The 19,198-nt window shown below is 35.9% G+C and overlaps 1 protein-coding gene across 1 annotated transcript in view; it reads left to right on the top strand.

Annotated features, from left to right (window-relative positions):
• Positions 1-15,380, top strand: part of LOC129227468 (phenoloxidase-activating factor 2-like) — a 40,338-nt gene extending 24,958 nt beyond the window's left edge. The window contains exons 3-6 of the mRNA XM_054862034.1: positions 2,561-2,658; positions 5,576-5,856; positions 12,258-12,409; positions 14,308-15,380. Of these exons, the coding sequence (XP_054718009.1) occupies positions 2,561-2,658; positions 5,576-5,856; positions 12,258-12,409; positions 14,308-14,472 (696 nt within the window). The 3' untranslated portion in view covers positions 14,473-15,380. The remainder of the gene's footprint in view (positions 1-2,560; positions 2,659-5,575; positions 5,857-12,257; positions 12,410-14,307) is intronic.
• The last annotated feature ends 3,818 nt before the right edge of the window (positions 15,381-19,198 follow it).

Here is a 19,198-nt window from a genome sequence, read left to right on the forward strand (position 1 = left end):
GAACTTATATGGTGCAGTTACATTGAACAAATTTTGTTTCGGAGAGTTATTGCAGCAGTGCCGAGTTTTCTTCAGAAATCTGCAAATTTATTTTTTCAAAAGTTTTTATCAAGTTCAGAGCCATAAATTGAATTAATCTCTTAAAGAAAGTTGTATTAGTTCACAATTATTTCTAGTGTCTTTATTATTATTTTTTTTTATGAAAACAAAAAAATTATCTGGTGCACAAGTAAGTTTTAAAGGATTTTCAAGAGATGGCGTCACTGGTATTAAATCAAAATGGAGAATGTTGCAACTAACTTCATTTCGCAACATGATAACGGTCGGCCATATGTTGCGCCGCCGGTTAAAACATACCTCGGTAACCTGAAATAGGCAATCCCACCCCACCCACTACCACTAAGGGCCCAGACGTTGCCCTTTCCGACTACCATTTGTTTTCGTCGATGGCACATGCTCTTGAGGACTTCTGATCTTTTGAAGAAGTCGAAAATTGGATTAATTCGTAGATGGCATCAAAAGACCCATCGGTTTTTTGAGTAGGCATCCGAAAATTGCCAGAAAGATGGGAAAAGGTAGTGGCCAACGATGGACAATGCTTCGAAAACTGAACATGAAACCATTTTTTCACAATTAAGCGTCGAACTTGAAAAAGAATCCTTTAAAACTTATTTGTACACCAGATATGATAGCAGTTTTTCACCAAAAGAACCCAAGGTTTTTACGACCACTTTAAATATAGTAAAAACGATTTTTTTTTTTGGAAGAATAAGAAATAAAATTCTAGTAATAATAGTAAAGAAGTTAAAACTCAAGTAGTGCTGATTTTTTGTTTGTGGTTTTTTTTTTCAAAAATAACACTGAAATGGAAGTTGATTAGTTAAGTAATTGGTTTAGATTAATGTGTTATATTGATCTTTAAACTATTCTACATTCTTCATTCTAAACACTAAACTAAATAAGACAGTTACAATATTGGTTAATTGGTTTATAATAAAATTTTTTGTAATCCGGAACAATGTACCCCGAGTACGAGGTACGTTGGACCACTTTACAAGGATCTGTTTAAAAAGAAAAATCTAAAAAAGTAAAGAATCGAACATTTTTCGAAAAAAAAAATGGGATTATGAGAAATAATTAATGAAACTTATAATAGAAAATCAAAGTTCTCACTTATTATTTTTTTCATGAGACGAAAAATGAAAAGTAAAAAAGCGGGCCGCGTGCTTTGACTACATACTTTTTTTTAAATCAAATAATAATTCCAGTGAAAGTCAAGTCTGATCACGAAGGGAGTTTTCGATTTTTCAATTTTATTTTTATATGATAGAGTAACATGTATGAACATCATAGGTGAAAAAATTTTTGCGATACGATAAGTAGTTTTTTTTTAAATTAATTTTTAAAGTTCAAGCGCCTGTGACGTCAGATGGCATAGGAAGTGACGACATGCGCCTTCCGGTAGGGCAGAAGCCGAAGGTCACGCATTCGACTTCGCAGACGAAACGTAAAAGGCTTATCTCCTCGCATTTAACTCCTCGCGTTTCTGGAACATTAAACCTCTCATCCTCTCGGAAATATTCGAATATCCTCATTGATGTTACATGAGGAAGATTATTTAGATTGTGCTTTAACGAATCCGGTCTCCATAGTGTGTTCAAAAGGATTATTTAATTTCTAAAAAATAAAAATATCAGCCCGCTCAAAATGTTCCTAGCGAAAACAAGGGATCTTCGGCGGAAGGCTGCCCATTCGCGCCCTGTGACGTAGGCTAGTGACGTTTCAGAAGCGCGCACTTTTGCGCGTGGATTTTTAAAAAATCATTAAAAATCAACCACGGTGTTTTAAAATTCGGCGATGGGGAATTTTTTAGTTTTGAGGGTCAATTAACAATATCCAATAGCCAAAATATGAACATTTAATAGGTTGCAACTTCCCTATTGTCCATTTTAATGAAGGGGCGATAAAGGCGACCAAAGTTGGAACGAAATTTGCAAGTGCGTCATTGGTTCTATACTTTGTATACGTCACCTTGGAATTTAAGAAAATAGCAAAAGAGGTAAAACATTTTAATTTTGTGCGGTAAGGCAGTTGGTTAATGGGGCATTTCATATCCTACTTAAGTGGGTGGATCTTGGTTTTACTTCTTTCTGTAGCCATTGGTCAGAGACAATGCCCCCGATAATTAATTTCAATTGAAAATTGGCTCGAGTAGGGTTGCAGTAAAGAATACAAGGCTTGCTACTTTTACTTTTTCGGCAACTCAACGCAGTTATTGCCACAACTTAAATATTTCAGATCTAAATAATCTCATAAAGAAAATATACTAGGAGTAATTTTTTTTTCATATCGCCAAAACGTTGCTCAACTCCAAAATATAGTACGTGTCCTTTCTTCCTTCTCTACCTATTTTGAGGAATGGACCCGTTTTCTCAAATGATTGACAAGGGTCATTTGTTCGCGGTCAGACTATATCGTCCTTTTTTTTCTCTTCTATATTTCCTTTATCATTTGATTATTCATATTAGCATGTTAAAATGAAGGCTTGTTTTCTCTCTAGGCAGCCATTTTGGAGAAACCGTTGGATCTCTACGTCTGCGGTGGCTCCCTGCTTGATGAATACTGGGTACTAACTGCGGCTCACTGCGTCGATGATTAGTAAGAACGTTCCCATTAATTTAGAATTTTTTAAAATTTATATGATACTTCAACAAGTTTTCTTCTATTCCCTGAAAAAAGCTCAGATTATTGACTATTTTTGATTGCAAATTACATTCAGAATAATTAAGTATACAAGATGGTCTCTACACAATGTTCCTGTAAAGCTTCAGCAGTATGAATTCCAATGAGTAAAAAGTGATGTGTTTCTAAAAGATAATAATATAATCATTACTCTACAAGCATAACTGTCTATAGTGCAACTTATAGTAAAAAGATATGTGCTGAACTAAAACTTCTCAACTCGTATTCCCATGAAAATAATGTATTAGAATAAATTTACACAGCTGCATTAAAAAACAGAAATTTGGAGAGAAAACGCGATTACATGTTTTGTGGCTACCCAAGGAGGGTCTTCAGTCGGTCAGGTCTCTAGATTTTGTCGATTGTCTTTACATCCACAAGCACACAATTTTTTGCATTGAAAAAAAGGGTTCCTTGTAAATCCCGAAAAAAATGCTTGTATTTTTGTTAGTACAAATATTTGCTTCTCAACGTTGTTTATTAACTTCTTATTACAAAGTTATTTATTCATTTCAAGGGTGTTAATTTTTTTATTAAAATTTACTTTTATTTATTCAATATTAATTGCTATATACAAGGAGATATATTTTGTATTAAGCGTGTTTCGGTAGAATAAATATTTTCTTTGAAAATTGAAGGTCATACGGTGGCTCTTAGAAAATTATCAGACCTTTTTTTTTCTGTGAAAACTAAATGAACGTGAATCAAGCGCTTGCATGAGCAGACATTGAACCTTTGCGCGCATGCGTGAACTTTTCCCTCGTCTGTTAATAGCGTCAGTCACTGGGAAGCAACGTTAGACTGAGGTAGTGCGTAGTACTGTCTCCGAGGATTTTTTAAATTTCAAGGTAAATGACTGAACTACTGGTGGAGAGATATTGCGTCAAATTTTGTCAGTAGTTGGGTGACAACTAAATGGATACCATACATACAATACAGACGACTTAGCGTGACGGTTGGCGAACGAATTTTTCGCGCTAGATTCTGCCTTTTTTTTGGCGGGAAGCTAGACTCCTGTGTCTCAACAGGCTCCTTACTCTCCTGATATGTAATCCTGTGACTTTTAACTGCTCTCCAAACTGACGAGGTCATCAAAAGGAACAATATTTTTAATAAGGGAGGATATTATGTCAGCAACGGCATCCGAGCTAAACTGCATTTCATAACAGGCCATCTAAGAATGCTTCCAAAAATGGCAGCACCGCTAGGAGTAGTGACTGGAGTTCCAAGTAGACTACTTTGTGGGGGATTAGGTTTCCAACACCCCATTAGGGCAGTTTGTTTTCTACGACCAAAGGTCGGATACTTGTCTGACCTCGTATTTTCTACACTAGATATTTCAATAAAAAAAACTACAATTAATCTCCATTTATTTCTAAAAGACAAATTTGCGTCTATCAAATATATCAGCAACGTGGTGTTCATTTTATTACATTCTGAGACATAAAATACTACATTGCTTATTACTGAGGAAAAACTGTTATGTATTTCTTAAAAATTATTCATGCAAATCTGCAAAAAATAAGAATTGCATTGTTATTCTGCAATTGAAGAAGGTATGTGCTTTTATAACACACGCATATGGATGACAATAACACGGTTTACGTGCTAAATTTCGCACGTAATAAATATTCAAATGCCAAAAAATAAATAAATAATAATGATAATAATAAATAAGTAGTGAACCGATTAATTGATTTGGTGAATATTTTTTCCTATGTCACAATGTAATGTTATGCCGGTCAATGGTATTTTCGAAGGCTAGAAATAAATTGACAACGGATAGCTTTTGCAAACAATTAATCAATTTTTTTGGTCGTAATTAACTTGTTAACGAACCATCAGAATTGATTATTTTAATTTGAATTGCTGTTCAATTTCTATTTTTCTTTTATTGCATTATACAAAACGTACTCTATGTTTTCAGCAATCAAGATTTCTTATTGTTTTCACTATACCGAAGCTGAAGTTCGCTCCTTTTACTCTCTTTGTGATTGTTAGCTAACGATTCACAAGGCTTTACTAAATTCGTCACGAATAATATTCCTGAGAGGGGAAAAAAACTCGTTTCTAGTCACAAATACTATTATCGTCTACTTTCTCTACATATTAAAGTACAAGATTTCTTTTTGTTTCTTTCTTTTTTGTTCCTACAATTTCTTACGGGATATACATTTTTTTGTACTTGTGAATGATTATTCTTTAAATCCTATATAATGTAAGAGTTTCTCATGACAAAGATGTTTAAATTAAACTCAAGTAGAATTTTCATTTTCAATTTGCCAGTTTTTAACTAAAAAAGTTTTTTTTACTTTATTTTTTTTAACATAAGTACTTTTAAACAACATTTCGGTAGCTTTAATACTGTATCTGCACACATTTACTATATAGTTTGAATTTAATAAGGTTTTGATGATTGCGTCACGTATCATGGTATAACGTTCAAAATATTAGCAGTGTTTTTTTTTTTTTTTTTTTTTGTATGACATCAAGCCTGATTAACAATCTTAAAAGATAGACTGGATACTACTTCTAGAGCATAAAAATTAGGTAACCGAGGGAAAAGCATAGACTTAAAAATAAACAAATGAAGAAAAAATTTTAAAACTTTTCAGAGGATACAGAAGCAGCCAAACGTTAGATAAGATGTAGTTGCATGAGAGAAAAATAATTTAATAAGTCTAAATACACTAAAAGGCTCAGAAATTTTAATCAACCCTCCGATAAAAATATCCCCGCGGACAGCAATGAATAGTCTGATTTACAGATTAGTTTATATAAGGGTTGGATTCAAAGTACAAGTTTTAAAATTTTTGCATATAAATTCTTTCAGCGCATCCTCACGCTTCTTGAAAGTCCGACTGGGTGAGCACGACGTGTCCAGCTCGACGGAACGCTACCCCCACGAAGAGTTCGACGCAGCCCGGATCGTCCTCCACCCGAACTTCGACAACGAAACGCTGGAGAACGACGTGGCTCTGCTGCAACTGCGCAAGCCCGCAAAACGCAGGCCGCACATCGACGTCGTCTGCCTGCCGCACACGAAGACAGAGGAAAGCGAACTGCTCGCTTCGGAGAACTGCTACATCACTGGATGGGGCAGACGATCCGAGAGTAAGAGAGAGTTGGTTTTGAAACTTTTATCTCTCTGTTGTCTGGCTCTGATAAAAAGAGGACTTACCCCAAGAGAGTTCATTTCTTTGTGAGGAGAACAAGTAGTAACATACTGCAAATTTTCAGGCATTTTTTTAACATAGGCACTTCTCCCCATTTTTATATCACTTTGAAGCACACTTTTTTGATTAGCTGTCAAAACACTCATAGCACACTTAATTGGTTCCTCACACTTTTGAACACTGACACATGTATCTGCCTCAAGAACACTCTGTGAGCACACCTTTTGAAACACTCCTTTGCTTTTACCAATAGTTTTTGCAGTTAATTTTGAAGAAATCTCACACACAGCAGCTGTCAACCACAGCCGGGCAACGGTTGTGGAGGGGGGGGGACCAGGGTAGACCATCGTTTTTGGCGGCGTTTGCGACATAAGCCGAAGGTTGTTCAAAGCAACATCATTTCTACTAATCTCCTATTGAGAGGGTTTAGTACTGGCAGTAAAAGAAAGCTGTTGAAATTGCATTCTTACGAAAGAGGCGATGTTTCCGCAAGTGTGTAGAAATGTTATTTAACATTTATATGTTTTTAACGCGTGTTCTAATCTATCCTCAAGCGTGTTCCCAAGCTTAAAATTAACAATTACCCTGAGCGGGATACATTCAGGGAAGTATGCAAGGGGGTGGTTTATGGATTCAAACCCCTTCCGAAATTTTTCATCCAAAGAAATGCTTTCCTTTATTTATTTTATTTATTTATTTATATTCTGGTGACAAAAATATTATTGTTGTTATTATTATTATTTCAATTTTATTTGTGAAATGAAATTAGTATGACTGAAGCATTGTACAAACTCATCGTGTGTTTACGGTAGTTATTGAGAAATTCATTTATTACTAGCAAAAATACCCGGCGTTGCCTGGGTCAGTAATAATTATTAGAAAAAATCGTTACTTGCTTTTGTTTTCTGTTTTAAGTGAAAGAATTTAAAACACATCTTTTTGACGTGATTAAAATTCGAGTTTCTTCCTTACCCATAAAACTAAAATAGCAATAAGTATAAAGAACAAAGTAGTATTGATTTAGAAACGAAAGCACTATATTTAAGCATATACAAATTTACAAAACATGAAATTAATCTTCTCATGTTTAAAAAGATTAATCTGTTGATACTTTTTTTTTAACAAGGAGTCTAAAACCTTCTCTGTATGGCTTAGGAAGTACGAAGTGATTAAAAAAAAGTAGCTGCGCTCGTAATCCCCTTATACTTGCTTTAGTTATTTCGGGAAATTTCAATCATTGTGGGCTCTTGGTGCGATTTTACCGAATTTGCGAAAGTCGTTTTGGGGTACCTTCGATGATGCTCCCCCATTCTCTCCTTACTTTGTAAAACGATATGATATTCATTTTCGTTACAGAGATATCGTCGCCAGATGCTGAGATATTTTTGGTCACCATAAAATGGCGCTAAACAGTTTCATCCGAAATGTTACCAAAATAAGTAATAAAATTTGGTGATTGTTTGAAATTGTGCAAAAAGGAAAATTAATGGAAGTTTTTGTGCTGTTTATGGATTTGCCTAATTTAGTTGCTGGATTATTTAACACAGTAAAAAAAGTCTTTTGAAAATTCTTTGATTGGCGATATTTTGTTTACATGGTGAAAGCTGAGAAACATTATGACGTAGTCTTCGTCTTCAAAAACAGCAACGTTGAAAAAACTGCCAAATGCATCAGCTACGGAAATCTTTCTGCAAAAATTTTGGCGATCTGCTGGTTGATTGGATAATGAGTAAGTGTTCAATCAGCATAAATAATAATAAAAACCATTAATTACATTAAAGTTCCGTTTAAATGGAAAAAAATCATCCAAATCCTGTATTATTTGCCAATCTTGTGCAAAAATCTTACTTCAAGACTTGACTTGAGAAAAGCCTTGAACAATCACGAAAAGCAAAGAAAGTCAACAATACAACAATTGTCGCTATCGACAGGGAGTTGAGATGATATACTAAATACTGTATTGAGTTGAGGAAAGCCTTCGAACATGGATCTAAAAAGCTCATAACTCGTTTTTTATTCTACTTAGAAATTTCGAACAGGTGCCATTTTCAGCAGAAAAATCAGAGCTTTCGATGGACATATAACGTAAATATGTGCAAGTATGTTTTCATCCCAATATTAGAGAATTTATACAAAAATTGTGTTTTATTGTCCCCCTAAGGGGGTTTTGCCCCCCATAACGGGACGAAAACTACCCTATGTGTTATTCTGATGCATAAGCCATATTATTGTAAAGTTTCATCAAAATCCGTTCAGTAGTTTTTGCGTGAAAGAGTAACAAACATCCATACATCCATACATCCATACACCCATACAGACAAACTTTCGCATATATAATATTAGTAAGATGAAACAATATGGCGTTTTGTAAGAACATCCTCTCCCTCCATTAAGATAATTTATTGTAACAAAAATCAATAGAATACACATGAAACCAAATTTAATAGACCATATATATGTTTCAAAAAATGTGTTCGGTAAAACCCCCTCCGAAACAAAAGTCTGGTTACGACCCTGGATACATTCGTCCAAATTTATTTCCGAACTTTTTCCAATGTGTGTTGGGAATTTGCAGTGTAAGCGAAACTGCAGCATTTGAGCAGAGTTTCGGTAATATCGCAGAACATGTTGATGAGAAAATCTTATATGACTCATTATTTCGTTTTCTAATGATAGAACGATCAAGAGGCAAGAGGAGGAACTGCTGCATTTGCGGACAGTTGCAATAATAACCCACATTTTTTTTGGCGTCAAATTTTTTATCGCTCGCTTTTTCTTATTTAAATTATGAGAGAACAAGAAGTAAGGCTTTGCAGCATCTGAGCAGAGTTGGGAACACATCGCATTTCGCTGTTGCAGAGGAATTCTTACATCGTTCACTATTTATCGTTTGAACTACGGCTGTCCCCCTCCCAACACCGAATCTGTTTTATGTTTCAGAATTTAATAATAATAACCTCTTTTCACTATGTCCAGAGACGGAAAGACGATTCATTCTAAATAATGTAGGATAAAAATGCTTTTGTAAAGGAAGCTACTCCTGATGCTTGTATTCCAACCAAGCAAAACCAAAATTATATTGATTGAGAAATGAGGCAGTGAGAAACGAATAATGCAACAGACAACTTTAAAAATTTAGAGATAACCAGTAAAAATGGTAGGAGAAATTACCAGCTTGTTTGAAGCAAGAGATAGTACAATAGTACTAGTAGCACTGGTTGGTGCTGCTAAACAGCATGATTTAGAAAATAATTTCAGTGAAAGTTTTCCCAGCATCTAAAATATAAACACATTTTACTCAAAACTTTAAAATGTTCACTTACGTCTCTTTGCTGTTCAAATGCGCAATAAGGGTGGCAACTTTTATCGTTGTTGCTTACTGTTTTGTTTCTTTAGCTGAGACCTAGCACCAATCTGCGCATGCGACAGGTTTGTTCTGATTTTATCAAAATAGAGAGAGAAACCCGAAAGTAAAAAGCGCAAAATAACGTGTTCAGCAGTTCTTATTAAGTAGCGTCGAAAAAGACAGAGATAGCAAGTGCGAGCGGAAAGTGCCCATCCTCAACCTATCGCCCCTTTTTAAAATGAAATATATCCTGAGTGGCAGTCTTTGCTTTCGAGAACGAACAGTACCTCAGATTGCCAAGCAAAGCTAGATAGTCTCCATGTACTTGAAAATTTAAAGGATGACCAGGAACAGTAATGGATCCCAAAGGACCTTTTCTTTAGAGAAACCCAGGCAATCAACGATATGCACTAGGTACACCATGTTGACTGTGCACCAGTGGCATTCAGTCAAGATCTTATGACCCTGCTGAAAAATAAGGGCTGTGGTATGGCCACTGTTGCAGCACGAGTAAGCGGTTTGGTAAGATTTTGATATGAGCAGGAAACAACCACCTGAACTTCAGGCAAAAACTATGCAAGTAGCAATTAAAAACGAGCATGCTCACTCTTAAGCAATGGCGAATACAAGGGCAGGATCGTGAGGGTCATGACACCGCCTAAACAGCCGATAATATTATTCAACCCCTTCATGTTTAAATACTTTATAAACAAGGTGTTGGTGATTGCAGTTATTATTTTCAATTCGTTAAATATTTTTGAAGTAAATATTTGAAGTACAAGTTCCTTTCATTGCTTATGAAATTAATTAGTAACGTTTATGTCCTACCAGGTGCCTTTTTTCTGGCTGAGTTAGAGCTTTTTATTAACACTCAAGCATTTTCAGAATTGTTTTCTCACCCAAAACTTTCAGTGTGACCCCCCCCCCCCCCTAAAATGGTAGTTTCTATCCGCAACTGCTTTCAAGCCATCTATTTAACTTGACGGATTTGATTTATCCTTCTTCTATAGGAACTCGCCTTACCAAAGCCAAACTATAGGCTTTTCGTCGTTAACGGTTTAATGCAGTTTGCACCGGCTACGAAACCATTTTAACAGATTCTCCGGATATGTCATTGGTTTTTACGTGAATTTATGAACAAGCCCTTGAAGTTGCTAATCGCTTCTTCATTTGCTGTCGCTTATACCATCACTAAAATTTACTTTCATTAAGGGAATAACGGTTTGCTGATTTCCTTGTTAAATGTAAAATGAATGTGACTAACTCAGTTTTGATAAAAAGTGCAGATACGACTTTTGTGCTTAGCACGGCAGTCTCGCTGTTTTGGTAGTAGTCCATAGCAAGTCTATAGCAGGTAGAGAAGAAAAAAGGCATTATGTAATTGATAACAGACCACTTTTATCCAGTCTCTTAACTTAAAATATTTTCTAAAACTTATATTGTTTCAGTAAATACTTTTATTGTTTATGGAAGTAAGAAGGAAAGAACAATTCTATTTGTCGGTTAAAATTTTAATCACTTTATTAGCAGAAACATTTGATTTTTTCAGCGGTTTTGTTTTTCTTTTCGACGAGCACAACTTTCAACAAATCGTAGAAGCAGTGTCCGCAAAAAGTTTATAGAGTGAAATCCCGTTACAACAAATACCAATACAGCGAAATAAATTTTTACTCTCGACATTTTTATTCCATTACAGTACTTAAGTTCCATTACGAAGAAATTTTCGTTACAGCGAATGAAATTTTTGTTCACTTGAAGTACGTTGTAACGGGATTCACTGGAATCTATGAAGCCAAAGTATTACAAAGCGGAGGCTATGAAGTGGAGGTATCTTCAATTAGAAGAAGGTTTTAACCAAGTTCTGTTGTCACGTGATCTTTACAACTGAATTGGAACTTCTGGTGACCAGGTCATTTCTTTAATGCTACACTCTGGCTGAGAGCATGCTCCTATCTATTTTCATTTCACTATTTTTTTTAAATTTCTAATCAACATTTTATCATTGTCTTAATTTTATTTTATTATTTTTATTCATTCAAATAGCCTAGAAAACCCCCATGGGGGGGGGGGAATATAAAACTTAAAAAAATATGTAGGAAGGGGGGAAAAATAATCAAACTTATTTTAAAAAGAAGAACTTTAGTTAAAATTTACTTTGAAGAGCCTTCGGCTAACCATTATGGTACTCCCGTTAGAGGAAGGCACATCTCTCGTACATCCACGCAACCATCTTCTGCGTCAAAATACTGTTTGACCACGGATTGTATGTAATTTGGCAATCTGCCAAGTAAAGACAATTCCATGTAAATGAATCTAGCGGGGGAGAAGGGAAAATAACGATGGGATTAGGATGCTCGGGTTTTATAATGTCACTAGTGTCATATTCATTTATTGCATTCTCAAAAATAAAATAAGAGGAAACAAAAATAGTTACCATGGAAACAACAAAAATAAAATAAAATGTTTTCATTTCATTCAGGAACGTAAAAGCAAAATGGTAAGCTCATAACTGTGTTGTGAATAAATAAATCAATTAATTTTTGCCGTGAGAATATAAATCGAATATACTTTAGATTTAAAAAATGTTGCTGTGAGCAAATTTTCATTTTTACGAAACTGAGGCTAAATAATATAGAGGCAAAAGTGCACATCTAAAACAAACCAACAAACATCCCTATAAACTAATAGATACGTCCCATTTTCGCCTATAAACCGGATATTAACCTTTCCATGTAATCGATGGTCAGACAGTAAAGTCGCGTCCCCAACCGGGGAACTATCAACATAACACACCAGAGGATAAGGGGCAGGGCCCCAGGTGCCTCAAGCAACGAACGTACATTTCTGTGGCATTTCTTTAATACTATGATTTAATTTCCGTACAGAAATCTACAACAACACTTGCTGTTTTAAGCAATATTAAAACGTCTCAATCCTTATGAGATACATGCGCATAAATCTGAAATAACCTCTTTTGCTCAAATCTTTTTCAGCCTCCAACCATTCTTTCACTTTGAAAGAAGTTAATGTTCCCATATGGCAACAAGAGAGATGCGAATCGGCACTACAGTTACAGTTTGGATCAGAATTCACATTGCCTGGAAGTTCCTTGTGCGCAGGCGCAGAAGGAAGAGATGCATGTGACGTGAGTTATTTCAATCTTGTTTCCGTTTCCAATTATGAATATTATGTTTATTTGATTAATTGATCGCCATTGACATGGCTCTGGATTATATTGCTGAGAAACGTTTCCCTAGAGAGACATGGATCCTATCAGACAGCCGCAGTTCAATCCAATACTTGCAAAATTGGAGAATCATTGCAGATCAAAAGGGAATAAGAATTGTTTAAAAACTCAAGAGTCTGTCCAGTTCTTGTGACCTCCATTTACAATGGATTCCATCTCATGTGAATTTGAAATATAACGATATTGCGGATGGACTGGCGAAAGAGGGCTCTACTATGACTCAGAATAGTGGGGATCCTCTTACATACCTTGAACTATACTCCAGATGTAAGGCTACTATAAACAGCTCTTGGACGTCCTCCTGAGCATCCATGGTATTTTTGCGAGGGTCCTGGTGCTTCCCTTGGATTTGAGGGTGACAGGAGAGATCAAACTGCTTTGGCTCGCCTGAGCACAGGTCATCTAAAAACCCTCAGATTTTCCCACATTAATAGGACTTTCCCAATTTGCACCAAATGTCATACTGAAGAGGCCACTGCACAACATCTGATTTTTTGTGTTGGTTTGGTACGCGAGGATCTACTGAAGAGATCTGCTTCTGTCTTGAAGTTGATTAAGGCGAACAACCTCATGGATCTGATCTGATTCAGAACAGAGAGATAAGCAAGAAGAAGATGTTTATTTGAGATTAAGAAGCAGAATGCTCCAGACAGTTATTGCAATTTTTAACTTTTAATTGTACTTGTTTGACACTTACTGTTTCTTCTACTCTATTAAGAGTTTCTTCTACTCTACACATACTTTGCTAGTTTACCAATTTCACCGGTTGATGTTGAACGACAGGTAATGATCAGAATAACTATCTCCAGCCTAATTAAAAAGGCCACGTAGTATTTTTGGACGTTCAATAGAAAACCGGACAGTAACCACTGACGTTATTAACCGAATTGTAATCAACCACCCGGTGTAGTTAACCGTCATATTCAAACGCGGCCAAAGTGCTACTCTACAATATTTATTAATCGCTTGGCGATGCGCAAATGTTATCTTGACAACTTAGAAATTTTTCATAGGTTAAGAAATTGTGATCATAAAAGTTTGTACCCGTGTCTTCAGACGAAGCGTGAGTTACCAACTCAGTGCGATTTCTTTCTTTCTTTCTTTCTTTTTTTTTTTTTTTTGAGACATTTACTCTACTTGAGTTTAAAAGTCCTGATATTTGAAAATTATTATTGAAATTGTACATAAGCCGACAAACATTAACCAAAAGCGTTTAAAAGAACAACCGTCGGACAGTAACCTCTGACGTCATTTAACAGACGTGTAATCAACCACCCTATCAAATTGATCGTTCTATTTGAACGCGACCAAAGTGCTACTCTAAAATATTTATTGATCTCTAGGCGACGCACGACCATTATCATGCCAACTTAGAATTTTCTCATGGATTGAAAAATAGTGATTCTAAAAGTTTGTAATCATGTCTTCCAACGGGACGTGGGGTATAAACTCAATGCGAGGAATTTTTTGCTGCAATCACTCCATTCGAGTTTAAAAATCCTGATCTAAAAGTACCCATGTCATCCATCGAGACGGGGTGTATAAACTCAATGTGAAGAACTTTTTGAGACATTAATATCATTTGAGTTTAAATATCCTGGTTTGAAAGGGCCCATGGCTTCTCACGGTTCGTGGGGTACAAACTCAATGCGATGTTTTTTTTTTTTTTTTTTTTGTGACATTCACTCTATTTGAGTTTAAAAGTCCTGATATTTGGCAAATCATGAAATTGCACGCATGCTGATACAACCGCAATTGTTAAAGAAGCTTTTTCGGCCAATTTTTCTCTTTTTCAGGGTGATGGGGGTGGTCCTCTCGTGTGCAGTAAAAAATCTCGCTGGTATCAAGTTGGCGTCATTTCCTTTGGCATCGGATGTGGTCGACGGAACGTACCTGGCGTCTACACTAGGGTACAGGCCTTTTCCTCATGGATCTACGAAACGGTTTCGCGATACGGATGACCTGTAACTAGCTGACCTCCAACTAGCATCAGCACATCATCATTTCATGTCTCATTTGCACGTGCGATGGCCATCAACTCCCGGATCGCTTGTCAACGACTAGCCATCTCTTGTACGAAGTCGCTGGGAGCGACGAAGTCAAGAAAAGAAATTTACACTGAATCATAAATATCTTCCTAATTGGTTAATGGCACCAGTAATAGAAATGCTTAAGACATCGCTCTTAGGTCAACTCAGTATTCCGAGCCTTTTAATGTATTTAGACTTTTAAAACTATTTTTCTCTCATGCAACTACATCTCATCTAACGTTTGACTGCTTCCAGATCTCTGAATGAGGTAATTCTATTTTTAGTTGCTGAATTTCGAAAAAAGATCGGACCCCCAGTAATAGGCACCGAAAATTCTGATGCTATCCAGTAACAGATGGGATGAGGAAAGGATCAGCAATGGACAGAATTCCTCTTTCCTCTTCAAAATGTGCAAAATTTCTTTATTTTTAGACCTAAAACCTCATTTAATTCAAATGAACATGAAATACCGGTTGACCACGTGGTGGCTGTTCATAACCTTCTACCACTGCCTTGTAAATACCAACTGACTCAAAAAATTCAGTTTGATAACGCTAGATGGTTGCACTGTATTCATGGGTTGCAGCAACATCAGTTTTACCCTCTTAAAATTCTTATTATTTAAATCCAAACTTACCGACTGTCTGTTACTGGACCCTTGACTGCTACTGGTGTCGTTATCCTTACTGTCTTGCCAAAGTTGGATTCTAATCGGTTGAAGCAATGGGATTGGATGTGGTATCAAAACAAAAATATGACCTGCGAAATGATCGAATAGCATTTTGTGGTTTTGTGAAATAGCTTGTGAGTTTGTACACATATTTGCTTTCTATAAAGAATATTTTTATTGCTCTTGGCCTGGTCATTTGATGATTTTATGCTTCAATGAATTTCATTGAACCCCCGACTTTGCGTCCCTCAAATTACCGTTTTCCCCGCATTTTTAATTTTTTCATCCGGTCCTACGGTGTCCTGAAAAAGACTGACTGTTTTTAAAAATTTATAACAGGAAAACGATGAATGATAAAAAAAAATAATTCTTGAAAAAAATCCCTCATATGGTTTGCAGTAATTCCCCCCCCCCCCCTCCTCGAGTTCCAAATTTTAGTTGAAAAATTTTGAAATGGCGCTGCAGATAGTAAGCACGTAAATAAAAAATTAGAAAATTACATCATAATTTCTCGAACAATGTTTTTAATGAACAAAAGAAAAAATATCTTCAAAATGGCAATCGTCGGCTGTAATTACATGTCGCTATCGGAGGAAAAATCGGTGAATTTCAATTCTTCTTTTTTGACTTCCAGGCTTATTACGCGCAGCGCCATCTATTGAAGCATTTTTGAACTAAAATTTGGAACTCTGAGAGAAAAAATTTACCGCCCACCACATGAATTTTCTGCAAGTATTTGTATTTTTTATCATTAACCGTCTACTGTTATAAATATTTGAAAACAGTCAGTCTTTTTCCGGGAACTCTGTAAATATTCTGTATAGTAATAATGTTAATTTAAATCGGATTGTAATTTTTTTATGGTATCTCTCGCGTTTACGTTTTTTCTGGAAAAAAAAATTACTAAAATTAGCATTTTTTTTTCTTTTTGCGCTATTTTATTAATAATCCACGTTACTGAAAGTTAATTATGAAAACAAATGAATTCCGCTGAATCCTGTCTTCTGTTTGATCGAAGTATTTTAGTCCTGGAAGATGCTGCATTCGCTTTGAGCTCAATGTTTAAGAAGCAATCTACTATTACGGACTATTTTTAACCCAAACGCATCAAGTTCTTCTTTTATTGCTTTACTCCACTTTTTTGACTGAGGTGAGTTAATAGCCTCTTCATATGCGGTTGAGATTTCAGCAACATTTAAATCATAATGCTTAGGAGCTTTCAAGTTTTGCCTCGGTCTGAGATTGTAAGAGATAACTTCATCTGTATTACTTGGTGTTTCCAATGCATCATTTTCATTTGTTTGGTGGTCTATTTCTAAGTCACTTGTAGTGTCTTTGTTCACTGGTTCACTAACGTGAACAATCTTCTGAGCATCATTTGCTGACTTACTACAATTTTCATCAAATGTGACGTTTCTTGAAATTTCTATGGTTTTAGACGTAGGCTGAAAAAGTCTATAGTTTGATGAGTTCCCAGCATACTAAATAAATTTTTTTTAAATACTTTTAGGTGACAGTTTCTTACGTAATTGATCAGGAACATGCATAAAAACTTCTGAACCAAAGGTCCTTAAGTGCTTGAGGCACAACTCTTCCCTGTCCATAGTTCATATGGAGTAGACTCTAGTGACCGACTACTCGGTGCATGGTTCTGAATGTATACAGCTGTGTTTACTGCTTCGGCCCACAAAAACAATGGTAAATTCTTGTTGTACAACATTGATCGAGCACTTTCCATGATTGTTCTCATGTTCCTTTCGGCCCTCCCATTTTGCTCGGGTGTATGAGGGACTGTAGGTTCAAGCTCTATCCCCTTTTTCTGCAGAAAATTCTTGAAATCATCATTTATGTATTCCGTACCATTATCCACTCTGAGGGATTTTACACAAGTGGAAAACTTGTTCTCACATAGCGAAACAAAGTTCTTGAACTCTTCTAAGGTATCACACTTATGTTTCAAAAATGAAACGCAAACATAACCACTAAAGTCATCTTTGAAAATTACAAAATACTTTGCTCCACAAAATGATGTAGTTGACATTGGACGACACAAGTCACTGTATATTAATTCACCACATCTGGTAGATTTGTTTTTTCTGGTACTGAAAGAGAGTCGATGTTGTTTCCCATACTGACAGCCTTCACACAGAAACTTTTCAGCAGCTGAAAAGTCAATATTATCTATCAGTCCTCTTTCACTTAATTCTTTAAGAGCTTTGATGTTAATATGACCCAATCTTTCATGCCAAACCTTAACGCTATCTGTAGCAGAAGCCACATTCGCTTCAACAGCTTTTAATGTTTTAAACATCATTTTATACAGATTGTGGGATGTGCGAACTGCTAAGGCGATGACGTAGTTATCCCGATTGAATATTTTGGCATTGTCGTTAGTTTTAACGATTTTCATACCCTTACTAGTTACAGTTCCTTCGGAAAATAAGTTTCTCTTCAAACCTGGTACATACAATGCATTTGTAATAACACCCTCAATCCATGAGTTGTTTACTAATTTCAAAATTCTAACATTTCCTTTGCCTTCTACTGGAAGCTCTGCATTGTCACCTAGACGAATTTTATCACTTCCATTTAACTTCCTAAATTCACATAAAGATTGCAAGTCATATGTCATATGGACAGACGATCCACTATCAAGGATTCATTCACTGTGACAAACAGAGAATTTCTTTGTCTCGGCACTGAAGGCGTCGTAGCTTACAGAGTCTCCATGTTCAAATGAATCTCCACTACTTTTTCTTGGTTGCTTGAAACGACATTCTTTGGCAAAATGTCCTTCCTTTCGACAGGAATAGCAAATAATTTTCGATTTATCAAATTTTACTTTTGCATTATTACCTTTCGACTTGTTAGCTGAAGCTCCTGAATTTTTATGTTTCGCTACTATAAATGCTGATTCTTTTCGCTCGCTTTCAGTTAAGTTTGATTCCTCATCAATTAGTCTCGTTGTTAAGTTTGATAACGTTTGTTTAGTTTCATCCATCGCCAGCCAAGCTTGGCGGAAATTTCGATACTTTGCTGGCAAGGTGACAAGGACTTTGGTTATCAAGGTAACATCAGTGATGTTTTCTCCGCGCCAAAATAAAACCATGTCCCCAACCGGGGAACTTTCAACATACCTCACCAGAGGATAAGGGGCAGGGCCCCAGGTGCCTCAAGCAACGAACTTAAATTTCCGTGGCAGTGATGTGTTCACCAGAGTTCTTAATTTGATGCGCTTAATTTTCCACTCGGGCGATATATTCAACAACAGTTTCATTTGTGTCCATCTTAAGTTGATGAAACTTGTCTAACGAATGCATTTTGTTAAAGTCAGATGCCTGCTGATAAATTGCATCTAGTTTTCTCAGCAAAGCAAAAGACGACGTGCAGCTTTCGATGAGCGTGATTTGCTTAATTTCCATTGCGGCAGTAATTACGAACACATTGCAATGGCGTCATCTTTCTCTCACTCTTCGATATCACGGACAGCTTCGGGTTTCAATTTTTCTCCACTTGCCACATTGTACACTCCTTTGGCTTTTAGTGCACAACTTATTTGAAATCTCCATTGGGAGTAGTTATTTCCGTCAAATTTGTTCATTGAAGAAATGTCTAGTCCAGCCATAATTGGTTTCTTTCAATACGATTATACAAATAGGCTTAACTAACCGGCAAAATTTCAAATGGCAACTAATGCTAGGAAACGTTCAGCTCTTAACGCAGAAAGCGACATGGATGCGTTCCTGGGCCCATAAATCACACAGATTAATTAATAAAGTTGAATTTATTTAAATAATAAAGTAAGAGCTGAACAAAAACAAATTTAACTCGTACACACAGTACCACTGAAATCTTCCGAACACTATGTAGTTGCCATCTTCATCACCGAAACAGATGAAAGAAATTAAAGCGCATGAAATAAAAAAACAAGGCTTAACTAAAGACAAGAAAGAATTAAACAATACTTAACACATCTTTACTACCTTT

This window comes from Uloborus diversus, chromosome 8 (genome assembly GCF_026930045.1).
Source record: "Uloborus diversus isolate 005 chromosome 8, Udiv.v.3.1, whole genome shotgun sequence".
In the NCBI taxonomy this organism is placed as follows: Eukaryota; Metazoa; Arthropoda; class Arachnida; order Araneae; family Uloboridae; genus Uloborus; species Uloborus diversus.